The 10,016-nt window shown below is 51.7% G+C and overlaps 1 protein-coding gene across 1 annotated transcript; it reads left to right on the top strand.

Annotated features, from left to right (window-relative positions):
• On the top strand, positions 1–9,439 carry ARHGDIB (Rho GDP dissociation inhibitor beta). Its single transcript, XM_080363883.1, has 6 exons — positions 1–688; positions 4,318–4,506; positions 5,044–5,127; positions 6,193–6,269; positions 7,739–7,802; positions 8,666–9,439. The coding sequence occupies exons 2-6, from the start codon at positions 4,329–4,331 to the stop codon at positions 8,863–8,865; spliced, it is 603 nt and encodes a 200-aa protein (XP_080220009.1). The 5' UTR covers positions 1–688; positions 4,318–4,328; the 3' UTR covers positions 8,866–9,439.
• Positions 9,440–10,016: the final 577 nt, after the last annotated feature.

Raw genomic sequence — 10,016 nt, 5'->3', positions numbered from 1 at the left:
AATCTTTCTGATCATTTAAGCAACTCTGGGAAATGAGAGCTTGTTCTTCCTGAGGCAGCTGATCTTTGAAACTGCTTGTATGAAAATGGCTGGGAGTGGGGAACAATTACCTGATTAAGTGCAGCAGGTAGCGTATGTTAACCAGGAAAAATGAGGTTCATCTACAATAACCCCCGTTTGCACCCCTTCCCCACATGTATGCAGCAATGCACTCAACCCGATTCTCCCCTTATTTTAATCGGCATAAATCAGAGCCAGCTTCTGAAATCGACCTCAATTACACCAGGAAAACAAAGAAAATAAAAATTCGAGCTGAAAAACAAAAGGGCCCCACTGGCAGGCACAGCAAGACGCACCGAGAGCCCGCACCGCGGAGCGCTCCCGCGTCCCTGCCTGGGCTCAGACCCACAGACAAAGCCCTGAGCACCTCTGCGCAAAAAGAGCGCAGCGCCGGGCGAGCGGCCGCGCAGACAAAGCGGGAGCGCTGCAGCATGCGGGATCGCGCAGGGCTTCCTCTGCGAGTGGGCTGGTGGTGGTGGCGGCGGCTGCCTTTTTTTTTTTTTTGCGTGTGAGAGTTATTTTTTTTTTTTTTCTCTCTTCACCAACTTCCTTCCTCCTCCAACTGCCAAAGCTCAGAGCTGAGCGCTGAGAGCAGAGGGAGACCCCGGTCGCAGGCGCCGCTGAGCCGGTGAGTAAAAGCCCAGGCGATGGGAGGACGGGGGGGCCGAGCAGGGGGAGAGGAGCGGGCTCACCCCCGGCTCATTCTTCCCTGCCGCCGCGTAACTTTGCGCCTTTGTTCCCGGCGGCTGGCTCCTTTACCCAGCCTTGCCCGGGGAGACAGGCAGGGCCCTGCTTGCATCCGAGGGGGAAGTCGGGCTCTGCAGTGTCATGGGGTGGAGGGACAGAGGAAGGACAAGCAGCCCCCGCACCCCCGGGGTGGCGGGAGGGCCCCGGCGGGTGACAGCGGATGTATCCCTGCGGGGCGGTACCCGGCTGCCCCTGGGGGTAGCTGGGCTATGGGCTGCCTTTTAGTCCTCACACCCTAGCGGAGTGGGCTGGGGAGGCCAGGGCTGGGGGCGCTGGTGGGGCTGGTGTGTTTCTCCTCCATCGCGGAAAACTACGTCCTCCCTTCCAATCCCGCTTCCTGGAGATAAGCCCTTGATCAGGGGGTGGTTTAGGGGAGTGAATTTGATGCACAGTGGGAGGGCAAATAAAATGATGACCCTATGACATCGCTCTTTGTGCACAGCAGCAGCATGGGTGAGGGGGGTGTTAAGGAGGTGACCACTGTCCACCCTGTCTCCTGCCCCCTCCTGCTGCAGGTGCAAGGACAGCCACCCACCCAGGCACAGGCAGAGCCTAGCTGAGAGATGCTGACATCCCTTGTCAGGATGTGATTCCTGCTTTACCTCTTTCTCCGGCAGGGGGTCTCTAATGTTGTCCCTGCCCCTCTCCCCACTGCTTTGTGGGTGCTGTCAGACCTCAGAGGTGCAGGTGTTGCATGACTGTGGGTTGGGGCTGCAAGGAAGCAAGAAAAATGTGATGGGGTAGGGCATAAATCACCCAGCTTTCTCCTTGAGTAGAGCATTTATAGAGTTAATTTTCTCATTTTTAAGAGGCTAGTGGACAGAAGGCCATGGAGGGTCTCCATCTTAGCCCAACCCTTGGCTTCAGGCACTGACACAGGAGCCAAGGGACACTGACAATTGGACACCGACATTCTCACTCTGGGGAAGCACTGATGCCTGAGCTCAGCAGCATGTCTTAGCTTGCAGAGGGACTAGTCTCAGAGCTGGAGTGAGTAGAGGCAGGGGCCACTGAGATGTGAGCTTTTCTGTTGGTCAGCACCTGCCTAGGAATTTGGCAGGAAGGAAGGGTCAGGTCCACAACTTGGGGAGAAATGCTAGAATCAGATCTGATTGATGCCATCCTGAAATGCTTGTAAGCCAGGTTTTTTTTCAGCCCAGACAGCCTGACTGGTGCTGTTCCCCACAGGTTCTCACTGTTGGCACAGTAGGTTGTCTATCCATCTCTCTGGGTCTCTGGGAGGTTTTCAGAGCCTAAAAGCATCCCTGCTCAAGTGAGTCACCCCCACAGACTGTCAGGGAATGTCTCTGCAGCATGTGTGATGCAAAAAGAAGGTCTGAGGGACGGGGAGCAAACAGCTGGTCCAGCCCTGACTCTGCCTTTTTTCTGTGTGTGGCCAGAGATCTCTCTCTCCATCACCTGGATCTCTCCCTCTGCTGTGATAAACCACAAAATCCCCTGTGGAGGATGGAGACAGGCAGGCAGCTCTGCTCTGTGGTTGTAGTAGTGGCAGATGCAGCCTGGTATCACGAGACAACTTGGGAGAGTGGAAATGACTCATATCTGCATCTGGAGCCGAAGTGGAAGGCAAGACCTGGTGGTGGCTGCCATGGTTCATCATGTCCCCTTCCTGTGCTGAGTGTAGGATGGCACCGAGGGGATGGCCTGGCTTTGTAAGGTGACTGTGCTATGGCTGCAGAGCAGCAGGGCACAAGCTATCACTGTTTTCATGAGAAGGCTTCTGGTTTCCTTCCTCATGAGGACAAGCTCAAGGGCCATTGCCGTGGTACACAGGTCCTTCTCACCGTGAGGGTGGAGCATGAACTCAGCTAAGGTTATTCAGCTACTGGGACCTGCTTTCTTTTCTGTCCATTTGATTTGGGATTCCCTTTTATTTCCCAACTGCCCGCTCTGCACCAGTTCCTGACTCTCCACAAAATGCCATTGCAAAGTAGTCTTGCATCAGGGCCATTGCCCATTAGCATGCTCCACTGAGTCTTCCTGTTGCTGTGCTGCTCAGTCCTTCTCTCTCCCTTTTTTAACATGTTAATATACCCCTCCTTGATTTTTTTTTTTCCACTGGAATTGCACTGGGAGGTCTGGGTATTACTCATTGTTGCCTGATTTCACATGCTGATTCACCCTGAACTGTTGCATATATACTTTTTTTGTGTATTTCCTTTCTGTTTTAACGAATGAGAAAACTATGCTGCTAGCTCCCAATATAACTTTTGGGATCAGGGGCAAATGTTAAGGCCACGGCTGCAGAGAAGGGTAAAGGACTTGCTGGGGAAATTGCAGTTAAGCAGGCAAAAGGGAAATTTTTAGTAGGGACACTGTTGAAGAAGGAGTTAATATAAGTGGAAGTGAACTGAATGGTCTGTGTAGCTCGATCAAATTCCCTTGCTCCCAAACAGCAAGGAATGGCTTGGCTGCTTGTGACAACCACTGCTGCACCAGGAGGGCACTGCTCTGTTTTTCAGCCTTTCTCTGAAGACTGGGAAGCTGGTGGTTAGGACCACGTGGCTGGCTCTGCGAGGCAGGCAGCTAACTAAGGGGGACCTGGGACAGCACTGCTCACCTCTCCTGCCTGTCTCCTGTTCCTCTACCCCATGTCCTGCCTGCCCATCAGTTCACCTCTACCCACTCTGGCTCCCATTTGGGATGCCACCCAAGCAGCTTCTCTGCCCTCCTGTGTTCAGCAGCATGTGTCCCTGCTCTGCTGGCTATGGGGTCCAGCCATCCTGCCTCTTCTTTCCAAGAAGCCTCGCTGATGCAGCGCAGGTACGCAGGGCTGCTTTGCAGCTGGGCTGGATGCAGTCACCATTGTGCTTCCTTACTCAGTGGGAAGGAGACCTGATCGGTGTGTGAATTCAGCTATTCCTGGGAGCAGGCACTGGGAACACCAGCAGATAGACTGTGGCGAGTGTGTTTCCTTGAGGGCTTCAGCAAACTTGGTAATGTAAGGGAGTTGTTGTCAGATATTTGCTTTTTGTATGAAATGCTGCGTGAGCGTGGCTTTTAACCTGTTATGAGAGGGTAAATGAAACCTCTGTCCTTGTCTTTATTCATGTCTGTGTGTGGCAGCGGCTCTTTGTGCAAGATAGCTGGTGAGAGCTGAAACCTTGTACAGTGGCTTCTAATTGCAGGGTTGCTGGCCAGCAACCGCGCTGCAGCATGGCTGTAAATCACTCTGGCTTCAGCCTCTGCTCCCGCACCTCCTCCCCGGGAGGGAAGAATGGTGTAGGTCTGCGTGTGCGCATGGTGCCTGCAGGGAGAGGAGCGGGGGTAGAGGGGGATTGTGTTCGAGCCAGAATATCAGCACGGCAGTGTCAGGATTGCAGCCGATCACCGTCGCCATTTGCCTGTAACGATTCTGCTGCGTTCAGCACTGGGCAGCTGCCTGCCTGCCCAGGGGACTGAACCACACTGTGCCCAGACCAAGTGCCCCCAGGGACACTACTCCCCTGCAGAGCAATCCCACTGACTGCCCACTCCTCTGCTGCCCAGACCAAGTGACCATGACTGAGAAGACCCAAGAACCTCACGTGGAGGAAGATGATGATGAGCTGGATGGGAAACTTAATTACAAACCTCCTCCCCAGAAAACTCTGCAGGAGCTGCAAGAGTTGGACAAGGATGATGAAAGCCTCGCTAAGTACAAGAAGTCCCTGCTGGGAGATGGACCTGTGGTAGTAGGTAGGCTGGGGCATGCTGATGGGAAGGGACTGGGGAGATGCATTGCAACAGTGTGCTGTGGGAATGGGACAAGGTGGACTGAAAGAAGAGACAGCATGTGCTTCTGCTGCAGGACTGGAGATGGTGGAGAGGTGCATGTAAAGGAAGGTGCTCTAAGCATTAGGTGTAAGGTTACTAGGGAGTGCTGGAATCAGAAAGGGACTTGTGTGGGCCTTGGAGGACTCCTGAGGGGTTAGGAACATAAGGGGACCAGCATATGCTTAAAGGGGGCCTTGTTACTCTGAATAATCTTAAGAGGGGAGTCTCCTGTAGTGGAAAGACCTCCTCTAGATATTAGGATGGAGGCTGGAGGGATCCCTATTGAAGGACTGGGGCTGATGCGTGGTCCTATTGTCCTAAGAGAATCCTGACATTACTGGGTGCTCATGAAGTACAGTTTCTGTGTGGGAAAGCAGCCCCATTTCTTTGGTGTCATTCCCCTACCCCTGCATTTAATTTTGCAAGCTGACAGCTTCACCCTGACTTTCCTTCCTGCAGACCCAACAGCTCCCAATGTGGTGGTCACCCGACTCACCCTGGTATGTGACTCTGCTCCAGGACCGATCACTATGGACCTTACAGGTAAGCACAGACTCTATCCTTGGGCACAAAGGGAAAAAAGCAAAGGCCCTGGCATGCTTCATATTGAAGGGAAGTTTGCCTTTGGGACGCTACAGTGGGTTTTAGAGGAACTCTGAGGACATCTTAGCTTTGTTTCTTATTTTAAAGTCTGCACATATGGAAAAGAAAAGGAGATGTAATTGAGGAGAGTGTCAAGGGTCTGGAGTTTCTCCTGCTTTATCCTCTTTCTTCCTTTCAGTGAGACCTCATGAGCACAAGGGATGTGCATGCCTTTGGGTAATGAGCTGTTTTGAAACTTCAGAATCGAGCAATACTGCAGTTCCGGCTCCTGGGGACATGAGCAGAGAACCAGGCTTCACCTTATATGGGCTTTTCTGTAGAGAGAGGAAGCTGGGCCCAGAGGAGCAGAGAGGTTTCCTGTTCAGCTGAAACCATGCAAAGCCCAGGCAGCCTCACAAGCTGAGCAGGAGCTGCAAAACATGGTCCTCTCACCCCAGCCTGGGGTGAATCATAGAATAGTTTGGGTTGGAAGGGACCTTCAAAGGCCATCTCTTCCAACCCCCTGCAATGAGCAGGGACATCTTCAACTAGATCAGGTTGCTCAGAGCTCTGTCTAGCCTGACCTGGAATGTTTCAGGGATGGGGCATCTACCATCTCTCTGGGCAACCTGTGCCAGTGTTTCACCACCCTCATTGTAAAAAATTTCTTCCTCATGTCTAGACTGAATCCCCCTCCTTTAGTTTAAAACCATGCACACGCTCCTGCAGATGCCCAGCAAGTCTGTGCATAAATATATTTGTGTATATGTGCACAGACCTGTGTTTGTTTAGCCATTATCTTCATAGATGTGGACACAGACAGATATATATGCCCAGGCCCAGACCTTTCTGTGTATGTGCCCTCACAGTGCAACTGATTATGCAGACCTCTGCATACTCATTTTGCAGGTGTGCCATCTTTTGAAGGGATGCTCATCTCCATCGCCAGTCTTGGCCCCATCCTACCACGTGTGGTGTCTACTTGCTGTGATACCTTTAGTTAACAACTTGATATTCTCCTTACAGGTGACCTTGAAGCACTCAAGAAAGAGACTTTCGTGTTAAAGGAAGGAGTGGAATACAGAGTCAAGATCCACTTCAGAGTGAGTTGTTTTCCTTCTGGTTGCTTCTCATCAGTTGCTGAGGCCAGTCACTGGCAGTCTGTCAGATAACTAGAGCCAGGCAGCATGCCTGCCCAAAAGCTGGGCCCTTGTAAAGCTCTTGTAGCTTCAGGTGTCATTCTACCCAACAATGGACCAGGTCTTTCTAGGGAATTGCTTCTGCTTGCCACCCCTTGGGAGAAGCTGCTTTCTATCCACTCACAGTGGTGAACAACAGGGGGTTTGGAAGCCAGGTGGGTAGTTTTGGCTGAGTTTAGCTTGGCTTTTCAGCCACCAAAAAGTCCTTAATTCACAAAGAGAGGGAATGGATAGGGAGGAGAAGACATGAAGTACTGGTTCAGTCCGCATTGCTGGGCTTCATGAATGCATAAAAAAGATTCAATACTGTAGCATTTGGCTGATGACACCTGAGTTCTTCTGGGTCACAATATACCCAAAGGGGGTCATTTCTCCCCCTTGCCCATTAACCAGTGTGTCAGCCCTTTCTTCTGTTTCCAGCTGAAGATGAAACTAGGCAGCACTGCAGTGTGGCATCCAGCACTGAAACGATCAGCTCCACACATTTGTTGCAGACAAAGCTGGCTTTGGCAGAGAAGGCAAAAAAGGGGGAGGATGGTAGTTCTCCTGAAATGGAGGAGGGAAAGTGTTAATGTTGTGGGCTCCATAGGAAAGATTTCCCTTCTTTTCTGAGGCTGGCTTGCTGTCTCAGAGATGACTTTGTCCTCGGAGACACCTCCAGCTCTGCTTTGTGCTATGAAATATTTTCATCTGTATCTGAGCCTTGTTGACAGGAGGTGCCTGGAGCTAGACAGGTTATTCTAACTCCCTTAGTCCCAAGGCTGGTGAGAGCAGGCACCGTGTGGATTCTCCCCTGAGATGTAAAAGGATCTGCCCATCTTGTTTCCACATTGAGTAGGGAGGCAGTGTATGCTGGAGAGAGACAGCAAGGGATACATCCAAGTGATTGATGGGAGATTTGAGGAAAGATTATGAACTGTGTCCCTCTGTCTATTGAGGAGAAATTTGCCAGCTCCCTGTGTAGCTTAGAAGGCAGCTGGGGGTACTCAGCTAATTTTGCCCACCCGTTTGTGCTGGAGGAATGACTCTAGTCACGCATCTGATTTTCAATATGGAAATTATTAACCAAGAGCTTTGTACCTCACTTTTCTCTGTCCTCATCAGCCCATCTTGTGCAGTGGACTGATGTGCTCTTGTCATCTTCAAAGTCAGGGAAAGGATGGGGAAGTGCAGTTGATGCACAGAAGATGCTGTACGTCTCCAAATGCCTATGGAGAAGTCATGTTAGGACTCCCCACAATGTGTCTTGTGCTAAGCCTTTGAGAGCAGTGGTGTAGGGAGCTAAGATGGTTATGTCGCTAAGCAGAGATAACACTAGCAGGTACAGAAACAAAACCCTTCCCTTGACACTTACTTCTGGTCGCTTCTTGCAGGTAAACAGGGACATTGTGTCGGGACTGAAATACGTGCAGCACACCTACCGGACAGGGGTGAAAGGTAAGAGACCTTTGTGCCCTGCACACCAGTGCTCCTACCACCATGTTCCCTCTGCTCAAAGAAGTGTTCCTGCAGCTCTGGGCTGGGACAGAGCCTCTCTTGGCCCAGAGGTCCCCCCCTGCGCTGCCACACAGGAGGCGAGTCTTCTCAGCAGAGTGCATTAATCTGCACTCTGCATCACCCAGGCCAACTGTTCTCCGTTCCTGTGTAAACTCAATACAACCTGGCTCTGGTATCTGTATGCTACACCAATGTCTGCAGCAGCAAAGGCGCCAGAGACACTGTTTAGACAGTGCTTGCCACAGATTTCCTCTCCATACAGAGGTCTTCAGCTTCCCCTCACCTCCTGTAGGGTGGCTTAGCCCATGTGTAGCTTCCCACCCCCTGAAAGCTCTTCCAGATGCACTTGGTAAAATTCGGAGCTGCTCTACAAAGCTTCCCGCTGTCTGTGAAGCCCTGTGTTTGCCCATCACCACTCCACTTTGTGCAGTGCTGCCCTGCCTGGACAAGGCAGAGGGAAGTCCCCTTTTGCACACACACATCTCACATGTGCATTTTTGCATGCAACCACCTCTAAGGCTCTAGCATCCTGTTCATCACACATAAGTGGTGTCTTCTCACCAGAAAAGAGAAGTACCAGGAGATCAAGAGAGTTCTCAAGCTTCACTTGAGACTCCCTTCCCCCAGCTGTCCCTGTACTTCATGAACGCACTTTTTCCACTGATTCTGTTCCCCTTGCTGACACAAATGTCCCTTTCTCTCCCCACTGTCTCCTTTCTGTCTATGATCATGCTTGTGGCTTCATCTCTCCTTTATCATTCCCCACCTGAGGGGCTTATCCCTTGTGGGTTGTTTTCTCCTAGTGGACAAAGCTACATTCATGGTTGGCAGCTACGGGCCACGGCCAGAGGAGTACGAGTTCCTGACACCTATTGAGGAGGCTCCTAAGGGTATGCTGGCTCGAGGCAGCTATCACAACAAGTCCTTCTTCACGGATGATGACAAGCACGACCATCTCACCTGGGAGTGGAATCTGTCCATCAAGAAGGAATGGACAGAATGAGTTCACTCAGTTTGCCTTCCCCCTTCCCATCCCCTTGCCTCCTGCACCAGTCTCCAGGTGGGTCATGCCCACCACGCTGCTCCTTCCTGCCATCATGGCCGGCCACAGCCCTGGCAGCCCTTCTCGTGGGTGCCGGGGCTCTGTGCCAGCATCGGTTGATGCATAGGCCTGCAGGCAGCCTTTGCTGCTTCTTCTGATACACTGAAAGTAACCCACCCGTCCTCACCACCACCCCATCACGACATGTAATGGGTTAAATTGGGAAGCATCTCCCTCCCTCTCTCCCAGTACTTCCTCCTGCTGCCTCCATCTGTCCTGTACCAACTCCGGTCCCGGAAGTGCCTTTTCTAGGAAACAAGATCACCTGGCAGGGCAGACTGGTCCCTGGAAAATCCCTATCCGAGTTATACTTGCCATGTGCTCTGACTCATTGTAAATGGTTACTTACCTCCCACATAGTCTCCTGGTCTGTATCTGGTGCCCTACCCCATTAAAATCCATCCTCGTGCAGGCAAAACCAGTCAGGGGGAATGCAGCTAGATGCTGTAACAAGACTTCAGTGTCCCAAGAATAAAACCAGTTTCTTTCTTCTTTTCTGCATGTGTGACATTCTTTTCTAGAGTATGCTTTTTGGTGGTGTGTATGTGAAGAATGCATTATAGGAAGGTTTAAGAGTATGTTTCAGCAGGGAAATAGCCATCCTTCAAAATATCAGCCTAATTCTATAGGCAATTTATTTCAGAGCTGCTTCCTTCAGGGGTTTCATGAATCCTCCTTTGAAGCTCCGAGTCTGGTCTGTGATGGAGGTAGACTCTAGGGTAGGCAGCCCCTGCCTCTCATCCCAGGTGGTATGATCCCAGGGAGCTATAACGTGGCCTTCTCATGTTTAACACTTGCCACGGCAGCTGTTCCCCAGAGGCAGAGCCAAATCAAGAGCTGCATGTCCCAGTGGCTGCCCTGCTGGCCAAGCACAAGGGAGCATCAGCCTCTGGGACCCAGCATTTGGAGAAATGTAGTGGCTCCTTCTGCATGGAGGGATGTTTTTACCCAGTGGGGGCACCTGGTTGCACAGGTGCAGAGGAGCCAAGATGTCCAGTGCTGTGGGTGAGGATGCAGTGGTGGCAGTGTTGGTGAGGCTCTCCAAGGCTGGT

Source organism: Nesoenas mayeri (genome assembly GCF_963082525.1).
Source record: "Nesoenas mayeri genome assembly, chromosome: 1".
Classification (NCBI taxonomy): domain Eukaryota; kingdom Metazoa; phylum Chordata; class Aves; order Columbiformes; family Columbidae; genus Nesoenas; species Nesoenas mayeri.
Note: the sequence above shows the minus strand (reverse complement) of the source record. Positions and strands in the feature narration are given on the sequence as shown.

Excerpts from the sequence above, each read along its gene's own strand:
- ARHGDIB (XM_080363883.1), top strand. The coding sequence starts at position 4,329 with ATGACTGAGAAGACCCAAGAACCTCACGTGGAGGAAGATGATGATGAG. Across the intron at positions 5,128-6,192 it reads GATCACTATGGACCTTACAG|GTGACCTTGAAGCACTCAAG; the intron begins GTAAGCACAGAC and ends TTCTCCTTACAG. Across the intron at positions 7,803-8,665 it reads CTACCGGACAGGGGTGAAAG|TGGACAAAGCTACATTCATG; the intron begins GTAAGAGACCTT and ends GTTTTCTCCTAG.